At 43.3% G+C, this 15,379-nt stretch overlaps 1 protein-coding gene across 2 annotated transcripts in view; it reads left to right on the top strand.

Moving 5' to 3' along the window:
- Positions 1–3,266: 3,266 nt before the first annotated feature.
- Positions 3,267–15,379, top strand: part of OTUD7A (OTU deubiquitinase 7A) — a gene marked incomplete at both ends in the record, with an annotated part of 114,030 nt that continues 101,917 nt past the window's right edge. For both annotated transcript variants that reach the window (XM_080693042.1, XM_080693041.1), the window contains one exon: positions 3,267–3,417. In XM_080693042.1, coding sequence (XP_080549168.1) covers positions 3,267–3,417 — 151 coding nt within the window. The remainder of the gene's footprint in view (positions 3,418–15,379) is intronic.

Raw genomic sequence — 15,379 nt, 5'->3', positions numbered from 1 at the left:
CCCGGCTAGTATTCAGATTTCAGTTCCTTTGAAAAGATGCCCAGGAGCACTTTCAAGTGTGATATGGTAGTTCCTTTCTCAGTCTTCTGAGAAACCTCACACTGATAACCTAATCAGAAATGGACAATTGAACTGAATAGTTCTTCTCAATAGAAGAAGTACAAGTGGCCAATAAATATAGGAAAAAATGTTCACCATCTTTAGCAACAAGGAAAATGCAGATCAAAGTCACATTGAGATTCCATCTAACTCCAATTCAAATGGCAATCATCAAGGACACAAAGAATAATAAATGCTGGTGAGGGTGCAGGGAAATAGGATTCTGTTGCACTGTTGATAGTACTACAAACTAGTACAGTAGTATAGAAATGTTGAGAGGTAAGGTTGCTCTCGCTCTCATTGTTCAGACAAGAATACCAAGCCTTCAAAGAGTGAAGCAATTGGCCTAGGTTATACAGTGAGGATGTGGTGTGGAGTTTACACCGAGTCCCCTATCAGCTCCCAGGTGTGCTCAACTCAGACCTCTTCTTCTCTCTGCCTTTTCAGTGGGCTCTATCATCAGTCAGACCTGGGAGAGTTCTCTGCTCCATACTTACTGGTGAAGCCCTGAACTGAGGTTGGACCCCTCTGAACACTGCTCTCCCCAGCAGTGACAGGTGTCCCACCCAGGTACCAGTCAGCAGCTGTGAATGTGTGCCCATCAGCCCCCAAGAGCCTGGGGCAAAGGGAGATTCACCAAGTGAATCCTGCCTTCATCAAAAACATTGAATCATGTGGACTGAGGATAAGTTTGCTCCCATTTTTAAAAAAGATGATCCCCCGCCGGGTGTGGTGGTGCACACTTGTAATCCCAGCATTTGTGAGGCTGAGACAGGAGGATCGCACAAGTTTGAAGCCAGCCTCAGCTACTTAGTGAGGCTCTCAGCAACTTAGTGAGACTCTGTTTCCAAATAAAGTATAAAATAGGTCTGGGAGCATAGCCCAGAGATAGAAAGTCTCTGGGTTCTACTCCTAGTACCACAAAAAAGCAAATAAATAAAAAAAAAGAAATAAAAAAGATGATCCTGGTTGCTGGATGTTTTTGCATGCCTGTGTGTTTTGCACCTGTGCCTGGTGCCTCATTTATATCTTGGCCCTGCTGTGTGCCAGGCACTGAAAGACCTGAAGAATAGAGAGGAGCACAAAGGTCAAGCTCTTGGGCACCTGGCCCTCCCTTGGGAGTGACATGACATCATAGGAGAGATGTTCAGTAGTCTGTCTGCAGCTCTGAGAGAGGAAGTAACCTCCAGCCGTTCATCTTTCCCCTAGTCTCCCTCTATCTGTCCCCAGTGGTTAGACCCCATGCCTACCCCAACCTCCAGTCTCTTCCCAGGCTCCAGTTACCTTGAGTTAGCCTCTAGTTACCATCAAGTGGTGGTTCCCAGGGGTTACAGGGAGAGAGGAATAGGGAGTGAGAGTTTAATGGACACTGAGTTTTAACTTGTGAAGGTAAAGAATTTCTGCAGATGGATGGTAGCAATGGGTGTGTAACAGTGTAAATGCATGTAATGTCACTGAACTGCTCACTTAAAAACAGTTCAAATGGTAAATTTCGTGTTCTGAGTATTTTACTACCATAGCTGAGATGCAACGTATTGATGTGGTTTTTATGAGTAAGGTTTAAAATGACTTGACCTTGTGAAAGTGATAGTCAATGATAGGTATGTGTTGTTAAATGAGGACCATTGAGTGCTCCCTCCCGTTTTGTCACCTTCTCCCCAGGGTGGGTGCTACTGGCCAGCTGGTCAGCAGGCACCTGTGGGACCTAGGAAGGCAGAGGCCCCACCCCAGCAGCCACCCGTAACAAGAGCCAAGCCTTGAATGTGGAGAGTAACACACCCTTGTTCTCTGATTTGCTTCCCAGGTGGCAGCGACGGAACGAGAGACTCTCTGGGCCGAAGCTCCGGTACATGGAGAGGATAAGGCGGTCTCCTAATTGGTACCATATACATCAGGTCAAACAATTTTCTTAATCTTTAGCCATGCAAATCAAAAATCACCCCCAAGTGGGAGCTGAGTGCAAGATGGTGCAGTACCAGTGGGTAGCTCTGAGGTTACAGACCTCCCTGCTCCAGACCCTCTGCTCTCCTGGTCTCTGGCGTTAGATTTGCTAACTTCCTCCATTCCTGTGGAAGCGCAGGTGGACCCAGAACTCGCTAGGGACCATTTCACAGCTGTCCAGGCACAGAACTGACCTCAAACTAGACCCATGTGCCTGTCTCTAAAGCCCCAGCAACTGCTACAGACGCTGCCCCACTGAGCAAAGCCCACCCCAGGGTTATCAAAAGAGAAGGAACAAATGACATTCATCAGTAGAAGGGGATTCAAACTTCCCCTCAGTGTATAAAATCATTAACATGCTTGCTAATTGTCTGTGATGGGTGCAGCAAACTTTTTCTTTGAAGGCCCAAGTAAATAATTTTGATTTGGGGACTATATGATCTCAGTTTTCACTACTCAACTGAGCCATACGCAAAAGCACTCCATAAACATGGAAGTAAATGGACATGGCTGTATGCCAATAAAACTTTATTCACAAAAGCAGTTGGAGGGCCACATTTGGTCCACAACCCATAACTTGCTGGCCCCTTTTCTACATAAAATTGAATGTGTTTGTACTTTATCAACCATAGAGAGATGGTACATTAAGATGACTATCTAAGATGGCCTTAGATGACCAGCCTGCCATCACAAAACACTACAAACTAGGAAGTGTGTAAATAACAAATTCATTTCTCACAGTTCTGGGACCTGGAAGTCTGAGGTTAAGTACCAGCACCTTTGCCAACAGATCAGGGCCTCTTCCTGGTTCATAGGCATGCCTTCTTGCCCGGTCCTTATGTGCAGAAGGAGCAGGATCTCTCTGGGCCCTCTTTTATAAGAGTGTTCATACATCATGAGGCCTCCACCCTCCTGACCTCATCACCCCCAAAAGCCCCACCTTCTAACACTGTCACCTTTTGGCTAGATTTCAACATATGAATTTGGGGGATACACATTCAGACTGTAGCATCCCTTATCTCATATAGCACATGCAGGGGAATGATATTTTGGTTGAGTTTTATGTTGTAACATCCTGCATGAAGAATAAGCATGTTGTTCCCAACCATTTCCAAATGTACAATTGCAAGGAGCAGTGGCTGTGCCTCTCCACAAGGTCTTTGCACATGTGGTCTCTCTCTTTGCTTCCAACACGTTGTGAGACATCCTCTGTTTCCTACAGATGGATGGTTTCTAGCCTGCTTCCAAACCCCACCTCGGCTGAGTGCTGGGCAGCACTTCTACATGATCCTATGACGCTTGATATGGACGCAGTCCTGTCAGACTTTGTTCGGTCCACGGGGGCAGAACCTGGTCTGGCCAGAGACCTGCTGGAAGGTAAGCTGACCTCTGCATCACCCCACACCACCGTCTTGGGCCTGAGTACCTTCCAACCAGCAACAGAACATGAGATTCCCATTCCCAAAGGTGTCCTGGAAGTCCAAGCATTTGGCCTCTTTCAAAGTAACAGAAATCGTTGTTGATGATGATAAAGTTATATTTGTTATTCTCATCTTAAGAGGGGACCTGACCTATCATCCCGGCCTTTTGGTGATAGTGGTCGATGACCGAGTCAATAACTATGTTCTTCTGGCAGAGGGGACATTGTTATAGGGGCCCCTTGGCCAGGAGAGGCCAGGTCATTTGGAAGTGGGCAGGCGGGAGTATGGCTGCTGTGGGACTTGATTGAAGGTTGCCCTAAAATAAAAGCATTAAAGAGTCAAGCCGAGAAAATTGAAGCTTACTGGGCCCCAAACCTGTACAGGAAAATTTTTCATGAGGCTTTTGTAATGGAGACCTTTTTAGCCAAGTAAGGTGATGCCATTTGGGGTCACCCAGCAGTTTGGCCATAGTAGGTGTGGTGAGGATCATGGTGAAGGGCCCAGTCTTATTGGAGATGTTTTGGATGAGGAGACTTGAAAAGGACTTGGTCTCCCAGCCTAAGGGCCTTGGCTGCAGGGTATGAAGCTGCTTTTTCAATCCCAGACTGGGGAAGATACCAGTCAGTGTGTTCTCAAAGAAGGTGCCGAGAAAAGGCAAGTAAAGGAGATAGGGAGCCAAGGGAGGGAGATCTGAAGGGAGAGAGTGATTAAGCAAAAAAGGGCGACCATACAGCAATTCAAAGGGGCCCATGAAGGTGGGGCTTCGAGGGGACAGACAGTTCTGACATCACTGATCAAAATGTGTTCTTAGCCGAGTATGGTGGCAAACGCTTGTAATCCCAGCATTTGGGAGGCTGAGACAGGAGTATTACAGTTTGTGAACAGCTTCAGCTACTTAGTGAGGCCCTCCTCAACTTAGTGAGACCCTGTTTCAAAATAAAGAATAAAGATAGGGCAGGGGGTGTAGCTCGGAGGTTGAATGCCCCTGAGTTCCATCCTCAGGCCTGCAAAAATAAATGTGTTACTTGGTTAACGAGGTCAGGGGGCTGCATGGTAGAAGCCCCCTTTGTCTTTGGTTTTAGGTTTGTTGTTTTTTTTTCCAGCATGTATTGTCCATCTGTGTCCTTGGTGAGTTTTTAGCCCTTTCCTATCTCTGTCTGCTAAAAGTTGCTTATTATGTTAAAAACTTGTCTTACAATAAATGAAAAAAGGCACAGGAATATAGTCTTTTAAAGTCTGAAGGTTCTGTGCTATAGCTATTTTGTGTAATTAGTAATTAATATTGGGTTAATGTAGCTTGCTTTTTTATCTTTAACTTTAGCATAAACTATTTTTAAAATCCATAGAATTATTTTTCTAAGTGCAGGTGTTTGTGTTTAACAGTCAGTATTCAGCTGGACTAACAGCCAAACCTTAGCTGACCAAGGTCAATCCTGGCTGCAGCTCTTGGCTGACAGCTTAGAGGCAGAGAAAGGGATTTTATTATTCTGCCTAATTATGAAAGCTTGTTCTTATTAGCAATTAATATAGCTCTTATTAACAATTAATACAGGCTCAATCCCCATCAATCCCCCAAAGGGATTAGAAAGGGTAGGAGCCATGCCACCCCTGAAGAACCGTATAGATTTCTCATGAGCAGTCTGGTGGGTTGTATCTGGGACAGATGGCTCTGAGGCTGCTGACTTCAGGCAGCTGTGATGAACTGGGTAATTAAACTGACTGGTGTTTTGTATAATACCCATTTATACATTTATAGCATTTGGGAAGCACAAATATAGCTTTACGGTTACACAGGAGTTAACTTTTACTTTAGAAGTGAACTTTAGATAACCATAGAAAACAGATACAGTAGAAAACACAGGAAATTATCTTAATAGAACCTCACTGTAAACCTTTTGAATAATTTTAAATATAGCCATCTTTATCACATGTAATATTTCTTTCTATAAACTTTATCCTATACAATCATTCTTCAACATGCTCAAACCCTCTGCAACTTGCTTTTAGCCTTTTTATATTATCCTATTTCTTCCTTTCCCATTTGGGACAATCTTAGGATAAACTTTTTTTTTTTTTTTTTTTTTTTTTTTTTTTTTTTTTTTGGTGGTACTGGGGTTCCTGGAAGCCCTTCTGCCTCTGGGCTACACTCCCAGACCTATTTTTTTATATTTGGAAACAGGGTCTCTTAAGCCAGCACAGCTGGCTTCGAACCTGTGCGATCCTCCTGTCTCCACCTCCCAAGCGCGGGGATTACAAGCGTGCGCCACCATGCCCGGCAGGATAAACTTTTTTTTTACCATGCAAGACACTTTTTATTTTTTATTTTATTTTTCCTTACCAAAATTTTTCTTTTTTTATTTTTTATTGGTGCAATGTATTCATACATTATAATGGTATAAAGAAAATACTTTTGTAGACATACATGCACCAAAATTTTTCATACCCATACACATTCTTTACATTTCTCTCTCATCCCTACATACTGGTTCCTTTCTGCCATGATTTTCTTCTTGAAATTACATTTTGAAATAATTTTGTACATTTTTTAACACAATAAGAAGCAAATTATCAATCCCCTGTGCTGAGATTGGAAAAGGAAAACTGGGACCCAAAAATGATGGAAGGACTGAGTAGGTAGCTTCCATGTCAACCAAAAAGGAGATTGGCCTACCCGCTACCTTGATAGTAAATCTCATCACCCTGGGCTTATCAAGGGTGATGAGATTGACGAGTCTGGGAGCCATCAGTCTTTGGCCAGGCTGAATAGGGCCAGCGGCAGGGCCTGGTCTGGAAGGGTGGCCCCCCTGTGTTAAGGCAGCTGAGGCTCACTGCTTTTCCAAGGGCAATCACTTTTCCATTGGCCTTCCTGACCACATGCCTCATGGAGAGGGGCTAAGAGATGAGGGCTGGTTCTTGGAGCAGGTATGGTGACTTACGGGGGAAGACAAGGTTGGTGCTAAGGGTTGGTCTCTTAAGGAAGGATAGTGGGGGAGAAAAGAGAAGATTTGGGTGAAGAGGCCATTGGAGGAGGCTTCGACAACAGGTTGAGATCAAAGAGGGAGGGGTAGATATGGGGAACCGGGGTGGAGAGGTGGATTCCAATGGTGAAGGGAGATTAGCTGTAGGGTAAGGTGGTGGCTGGAGTGATGAGGGTAGATCCTGGGGATCAGGGGTGGAATCAGAAGATGGTGACTGATGGGGTAGAAGGGGATTGGGTAGAATGGATAAGAGTTTCCTGAGTAGAATGACTGGGAGTTTCCCAGGCCAGCAAGACCTGGGAAATAGAGTAGTGGGAACAAAGAAGGGATGGGAGCTCAAGAACAGGAGCTCCCTGGACATAAGGGACTTCCAACCATTTACCAGACTGCTCACAAAAGTTGCTGAGATCTGTTAGGATATTAAAACCGAAGGTTTTATTTTTGGGCCACTGACACCCATTATCCAATTCATACTAAGGCCATGCCATGTTACAATAGAAACAGAGTTGCTTAGGGCATAAATCCTTTCATAGCCCCAGGGCCCAGAGATTAGCAAGGAATCCACGCAGTGGGGTATGGGGATCTATTTTGAAATTTTGGTTTCCCATGTCTGGTCTGTGGGTGAGAATGAAGAACAGGAGACAGGCATCCCCATTATCCTGATCAGTGTCCAGGAATGGGGCCAAGAGGATGGGAGCAATGTCTTTACTCCTTTCTTAATGCCAGAGGAGCCAAGAGGATGGGAAGGACATCTCCACTCCCTTCTCAAGGCAGGAGTAGGACAACCTGGTTGTCTAGGGGCAACTCTGACATAGCCACACATTTGGACAAACAGAGAAACCAGAGACAATGACCTGCTGACCAGAGGAAAGGAAGAGAACTCACCCTGTCTGACAGCAATTGGTCCAGTTAAGGGTTGGAGAGTCCAGGTTCCAGCAAGGATGATCCACCGGGTAGCCACAAGGGCTCAGAGAGGGAAAGAACATTGAAATTGAGTCAGGGGTCGCAAGGGAGACAAAATCCAGCAAAGGAGTGTAAGACCAGGCACTTTTAATTAATTGGTACCTTCAGGCAAGGTCTGCCAACCATGGTGGAAGGGACCGATCGGTCAGCAGAGTCACGCAGGAGAGAGAACATGAGGATATTCAAGTATCCAGGGTCTTGGGGATGGGGGCTAATGAAACAAGATAATGCCAGTCCTCTCGTGATATCTGGAGTCTGCTCTACCTCTGCTTCTGTTTTCTGGGACTCCGGGCCTTCTGTCCCAGCTGCATGAGGGGAAGGGGAGGGGACCCGACCTATCACATATTAAGTTGAGCCTAATTCACCTTACAGGGTGATCATGAATATTAGTAGCTGTGATATGAAATGCCTGACAAAGCAAGAAAAATGTAGAAGATGCCCCAAAAGTAGTGGAAGTAGATCATGATTGTTGCTGACATAACTAGTACTAACATTGCTATTAATTTCTAGACAGCCATAAGCAGGTGTAAGAGTTGTTACCTCTTTTTCTTTTCCTTAAATGGACCTTTTTGTATAGAGTTCTATGAATTTTAACACAGGCATGGATTTGTGTGACTTCTAAAGCTGTCAAGACACAGCACCACTTCCTCACCCCCACGTCCTCCATCCTGGGCCTTTCATAGTAAAGCCGTCCCTATCCACTGGCAACCACCACTTTGGCTTCTAGTGCTAGTTTGTTATCTTTTCAAGACAGTCATCTAAATGGAGTCATATAGAGCTTAATCTTCTAAAACTAGCATCTTTTCGTTTGCTGCACTCTTGAGAGAGTGACCCAAGTGTTGTATCCAGAGTTTGTTTCTTTTTATTGCTGATAGCAGTCCATTCTAGAGATGGGCCACGATTTGTTTATCCATTCACATGTTGAAGGCTTTTCAATTTTGTTTTCCATATCTAGCACTTAAGACTGAAGTGTCTATAAATATTTAAGAACAGGGTTTTTGTGAATCTAGTTTTAGTTTTACCAGAGTAAATACATAAAGGTGGAATATGGTGTGTCTTTAACTTTATAAGCAACTACCAAGCAATTTTCCAGAGTGGCTATACCATTTTGCATTCTCACCAGCAATGTAGGCAAAGTTTTCACCAGCACTTGGTATTTCTTTGTGTTGGTTTATTTTAGCCATGTTAACTAGTTACACAATATTTCTTCATGGCTTTACTTTCTATTTCCCTAATGATTTTAAACTTTTTGATGTTATTATTTTCATCTGCATTCTTTTTTGTCAAACATCCATTCAAACTTTATTCCTATTTCTAACTTGTGTTGCTCATTTTCCTATACTCAGGTTTTGAGAGTTCATGACATATACTGCATATATGTCATACATGTGATTTGAAAATATTTCCTCCCTGTGTGTACTTTGTTCTTAACAATGTCTTTTGCAGAGAAAATGCTTTTAATTTTGATGCAGTCCTGTTTGTTTTATCTTTTATGGAACACATCTTTGGGTGACATGGCTAAGAATCTTTGTATAACTTCAGGTCATGAAGATTTTCTTCTACTGTGATTTTTAGAAGGTTTTATACTTTAATGCCTTACAAATGTTAAGATCTATGCTGCATTATGAATTGATTTTTGTACAATGTGAAAGATTTAGGTCAATGGCCATTTTTATGCCTGAGGATGTCCAATAGTTTAAGCATTGTGGAAAATACTATCCTTCCTCTATTGAATTGCCTCTGCACATTTGTCAAATAACACCTGAAAGTATTTGTGGGAATCTGTTTCTTGACACCAGTTTTGTACCATTGATTGCATGGCTACTCCTTTTCCAATAGTGTACCATATTAATTACTGTGGCTTTGGAGTGAGTCTTAAAATTAGGTAGGGTGATTTTTCTAAATCCCTTCTTCTTTTTCATGACTGTTTTTAACTATTTCATTTCCTTTTCCTTTCCATATACGGCCACCTCCCTCCATCTAGTAAATGTCCTACTGGATTTGATCAGATCATGTTATTCTCCCAGTCAGTCTGAACGCTCTCATTCCATGAGCTATAGCCCTGTTTTCTATTTATTTTGGCTTCATTTGATTTCTTTTTACAGCATTTTGTAGTTTTTAGCATGTAGGTTTTATATATGCTGTGTAAGACTTTATCTGGGGGCTTTATATCTTTTGTACATAGTATTTTTAAAGCTTTCATCTTCAAATTGTCCATTGCTAGTATATAGAAATATTATTTATTTTTTGTTAATGTATTCTGCAATCATACTAAAACTAAATTCAATTATTTGTTCTAGAAAGGCAGTAAAGGTATGTGTGTAGTTTTCAATATAGACAATCACATGTCTTTGAATAGAGTCAGTTTTATTTCTTCCTTTACAATTTGTATACCTTCTTATTTTTCTTAATTTTGTTCATAGGCTAGAATTTTCCCCCAAAATGCTCCCTTTGAATGGTGGTAAAAGACATTCTTGCTTAGTTCTTACTCTAGGGGGAAAGTCTTTTCCCATTTTAGAGAGTGTGGGCTGTGGGCTCTGGTCAGATGGAGGGAATACATTTCTCTTTATTGCTAATTTTCAGAGTTCGACCATGAATTGTGTTGAATTCTTTCAGATGCATGTTCTGTGTCCAGTGACATGACCCAGTCTCTTTTCCTCCTTTAAGCTGTTAGCATTCAAGCTTACACTGGTTGCCTTCCAATGGTAATTCAGCCTTTTAGTCACCTATTTTGTTTTTCTGCTTCTCAATTCCCTCCTCTCCTTCCAGTTGCAGATGCTGTGACAGACCTTCTGCTCTTCAGCTACGCCTTCCCATGTTTCGTTTCATTTCCTTTGCTGGTTTTTTTCCCTGTGTGTTATTTAAATTAGGTCATTTCTATTGATCTATTTATAAATTTGCTAAATTGTCCCTCCATCGTCTCCATTCAGTTCTTGAGCCCATCCAAGAAGGTGTTTTTGTTTTGTTTTGTTTTGTTGTTAATTTTTTTTATTTCTGACATTCCCAGTTGGTACTTCTTTATATCTTCTATTTGTGTGTGTGTGTGTGTGTGTGTGTGTGTGTGTGTGTGTGTGTGGTACTGGGGGTGGAACCCAGGGGCTTTTCTACCTCTAGGCTACACTCCCAGACCTATTTTATATTTTATTTGGAAACAGAGTCTCACTAAGCAGCTGAGGCTGGCTTCGAACCTGTGCAATCCTCCTGTCTCAGCTTCCCAAGTGCTGGGATTACAAGTGTGCGCCACCACACCCAGCAGTTCTCATCTTCTATTTCTTTGCTGATACTTTCTCTATTGTTTTATTCCAATGTGGCTATTGAGGGATTTTTGGTTGAGTTTGTTGTTATTGTTTTCTATAGGATTTTTGGTTTGTTTCAGGATACTGAGTAAATTTAAATTATATCCTAGGTGCTTTGAAAATTATGTTTTGAAATTCTCTTTGTTGTTAAACTCTTTACAGCAAACATATTTGTAGGGGGGGGCACTTGGAATTGAACACAGGGAAATTTTACCTCTGAGCTACACCCCAGCCCTATTTTAATTTTAGTTAGAAACAAGCTCTCACTAAGTTTTGGAGGGCATGAGGCTGGCCGTGAACCTTCAATCTTCTTATCTCAACCTCCCAAGCACTGGAATTACAAATGTGCCCCATCACACCCAGATGTGTTATTTTTATTATAGAAGATAATCTCCCCAGTTTGGTTCAGACCCCAAGACAGCTCTGGACTTAAGTTCCACAGGAAATCCTCATGAAGTGCCGTTTGGATCTGTCCCACTTGCTGCCACCTAGTGGCCAGTCTGGTACTTTGTCTATGGTGTGTTGCCTATTTCAGTATTTCCTCTGTAATCTCTTTAGAGCAGAGGCATCCCTGTGCAGCACCAGGACATGCCAAGAGTTTATAAACCACTTTAAGAGCTTGCTTCCTCCGCTTCTTGCCTCATCATGACCTTCCAGCCTGAGTTCCACTCTTCTAGTCCCCCAGACAGCTTTGGTCACTGGGGCTCTGTTTACCCTTCAGCCTGGTAGACTTGAGTGCAACATGCTTAAGCCAAACAAACAGCCAGAAGCCAGAGAGAAAAAAGGCAATGAGGTTTTCCCTCCCTGCCCTATGATGACCCCAGAGCCTCTGGCTTGGAAGGCCCCTCTGAACCATAATGGGTTTTGTTTCCTGACCCTCCCCCCATCGCTGTCACAAACTTGATTGAGTTCTATGGCACAGAGAACTGAGAAAAAGAAAAAAGGTTAATTAGGAATTTCCACACATTCTTTTTCTTTTGTACTAGAAATTGAATGCAGAGGCATTCTGCACCCAAGCTATACTCCTAGCCCTATTTTATTTTTTGAAACAGAGTCTCACTAAATTGCTGAGGGTTTCAGAGTTGCTGGGGCTGGCTTCAAACCTATAATTCTCCTATCTCAGCCTCCCAAGTATAGGATTGCAAGCATGTGCCATTACATCTGGCTACTTTTCAATATTAGAATCCCTTGTGTGCTTCCCAAGCCACAGCTGGAGTGCTTCTCCTGCAAAGACTGCCAAGTTCTGGAGTTAGGAGCTATATTATGTTCACATAGAAGACACTTGAAGAAAAAATATAGAAAAAGAAGGGTTCATTGCACACAGGTCTGGAGAGTCTGCCAGAGGTCATAAATGTAGTACATCTTGTGCTGGCTTCCAAGAAGGGGCCGGGGCTGCAGATCCTCAGGGCATCGCGGTGGGGAGCAGAGAGTGAGGGTCAGAGAACAGATGCAAGAGCAGGGTGGCCGGATCACATGCACCATACCAGCCATGCCCTCAGGACTCATCCCTACCACTCCTGTCCCGCCTTGTCTAACTCATGAGGTCTGGGGACACTGAAACAGTCACTGTGCTATGAAATAGCTCTTTAAAGCTCACTCATCCTCTCTAAGTACAATTTTGTGTCCTTCACCAATAGCTCCACAACCTTCTCACTAACTCCATTCTACTCTTCTACCTCTGTGAGTTTAAATTTTTTAAGCCCCCCCCCAGCAAGATCATGTGATATGTCTTTTTGTACCTGGCTTGTTTCACTTAACGTAATATATTCCAGGTTTATTTATGTTGTCACAAATGGCAGGGTTTCATCCTTTTTCAAAACTGAATAATATTCATTGTAGGCATTTGTTTTTGCAGTGCTGGGAATTGAACCCAGGGCCTTACACATGCTAGGCAAGCACTCTACCACTGAGCTACATTCCAAGTCCCAATGAAACTTTTGTTTTTCTTTTTGTAGGTACCAGGTATTGAACCCAAGGGTGTTTTACCACTAGCTACACCTATGGGCCTTTTAATTTTTTATTTGAGACAGAATCTCACTAAGTTGCAGAGAATGGCTTTGAAATTGCAATCCTCCTTCCTCAGACTCTTAAGTAGCTAGGATTACGGCACACACTGCCACGCCCAGCCCCATTGTGTGTATATAACACATTTCTTTATTCATTCAGCAGCTGACTGATGCACGCAGATTGTTTTCATACCTCATCTCTATCATGTGTATCTAGCACATTTTCTGGTTTTTTGTTTTGGTTTTGGTTTTGGTTTTTTTGGTGGTACTAGAATTCCTGGAAGCCCTTCTACCTCCAGGCTACACTCCCAGACCTATTTTATATTTTTATTTGGAAACAGGGTCTCCTAAGCCAGCACTGCTGGCTTCGAACCTGCGCAATCCTCCTGTCTCTGCCTCCCAAGCACGGGGATTACAAGCGTGCGCCACCACGCCCGGCTAGCACATTTTCTGTATTCATTCATCAATCGATAAACACTTAGATTGATTCCATACGTTGGATGTTGTGAATAACACAACATTAACACAGGAGGGCAGATGTCTCTTGGATACACTGATTTCATTTCCTATAGGTACATACCAGCAGTGAAATTGCTGGATCACATGATGGTTCTATTTTAATTTAATGGGGGACCTCCACCCGATCATTCTGTAATTGCTGTCCTGATTGATATCCCAGCCAGTGGTGCACAGGAATCCACTTTCCTCTGCATCCTGACCACACTTGCCTTTGACCTTTTGATAGTGGTCAGTCTAATGTGAGTTAGCTGTTGTCTCCTGGTTTTGACTTGGACTTGTCTCCTGAGTCCCCCGCTGCTCCTTGCCCTCCACCCTGTGTCAGGACTGCATTCAGTGGGACAGAGAGTGCAGTGTGTTTGCTCTTCTTACAAGGCCTGGATCCTTTTTCCTTTTTGACAAGTGAGGGAGCTGTAGTTGCATGTGCATGGTAGGTTCTTTGAGGCATCACTGTTATTTGGGTCAAGATTATTCTAAAAGCCAATGCTTAATACCAGTATTTTGGAGGCTGAGGCAGAAGGATTTCAAGTTCGAAGCCAGCCAAGAAAGTAGTTAATACTCTCATCAACCTAGTGAGACTCTGTTTGAAAATAAAATAAGTCTGACGATATGGCTTGTAGTTAGGATGCTCCTGGGTTCAATCCCCCACAAAAAAATAAATAAATAAAATAAAAGCCACTGCTGTAAAAGATGAAATACTTTCCTCGGCAGGCCTCAGAAATATTTATGTTGGGAAGATATAAATAATAGAGAAGTTTAGAAGGGAGATGTTTAAAGAACAATGAAATGTGATGATATCCAAAGCTGGATAAAGGTACATGCATGCCCGTCATGGTGGAACCTACCTGCAATCTTAGTACTCGGAGGCTGAGACAGGAGGATCCCAGGCTCAAAATCAGCCCCAGCAACTTAGTGCGGCCCTGTTCTTTGTGGTAACTACTCCAGTCCATCTAGAGCAAGAACTTATCCTTACCAGAAAGGCATTGATCCTTCTGAATGACCTCTTCTCTCATTAAAGCCCCACCTCCTAACCCTGCCATAGTGGCAGTCAAGTTTCAACAAGCATTGGGAAGGGGACACATCAAAATCAAACCACAGCACTCCCATTACCTGCAGAATAACCCCTCTGGTGGCACTCAACTCTCCATTGTGTCTGGCCAGTTGGCCATCTTGCAGCTGTAATCTAAAAGATTGACCATGTAACTCAAAGGAAAGATTTCTTTCCTTACATTTTGGGGCTCAGTCAATATGAAGCCAGGGACAGCGGATCCAGGTTTGTTGGAGGGGGGTGGAGAGAGGGAGAGCACCTGGGCTGCATTCCTCACATCATGGAGGCCAGAAACAGTAGGGCCAGTAGGGAGAAGAGGAGCCTCATATAATCCTCAAGGCTGCACCCCAGGGACCCACGACTCCAGCCACACCATACCAGCCTACCTGGTACCAGCCAGGTAAATCCATTGCAATGAATGAATGGATTATAGCCCTCAAGAATCGCTTATGCCAACTCCAGACACCAATTCATGAGCTCTTCAGGGGACCATTCTGTATCTAACCATGGCGGCCTGTTCCATCCCTCCCACTTCTCCCCACTGAGGGCCTTCAACCACCCTTGCCTGGCCCCCCATCCACCCCCTGCTCTTGCTTACACCCATTGCTATCCTCACCCATACCTACATTCTGTCTCCTTTGGTGAAATTCAGCTCCCCAAGTAAGATCACGAGTACCAAAACAGTAGGGACAGCACCAGGCTTATTTACTGTGTGTCCCCAACAGCTGGCAGGTGTTGGTCCTCCAACAGAGTGACCTAGCTGCCGGGACACACAGTGAACAATCAGGCAAAAGCCTTTACCTGTGTGGAGATAAAGAACATTAATAATATAGTGTCTCAGTGGTTAGCGGTATGGAGAATGATAAATCAGGGGAGGAGATGCAGTGGAGGGGTGTAGGTGCAATTTTAAACTAGCGTGGTCAGAGAAGGCCTCATTTTAGTAAAAGGATGTGAGTATGAAAGAATCAATTGAGATAAGAAAGTGAGCTATGTTCAGACGAGCTAGAATTAATTGGTCATTTCTTATCATCCCCTGGAACTTCATGGACTTGTAACATATATCTGGTTGCCTTCTATTATAGTTAATCACATGGCTTTTTCCCCAATCAAA

This window comes from Muscardinus avellanarius (genome assembly GCF_963383645.1).
Source record: "Muscardinus avellanarius genome assembly, chromosome: 3".
In the NCBI taxonomy this organism is placed as follows: domain Eukaryota; kingdom Metazoa; phylum Chordata; class Mammalia; order Rodentia; family Gliridae; genus Muscardinus; species Muscardinus avellanarius.
The sequence above is the reverse complement of the archived record's forward strand: the minus strand, read 5'-3'. Positions and strand labels throughout refer to the sequence as shown.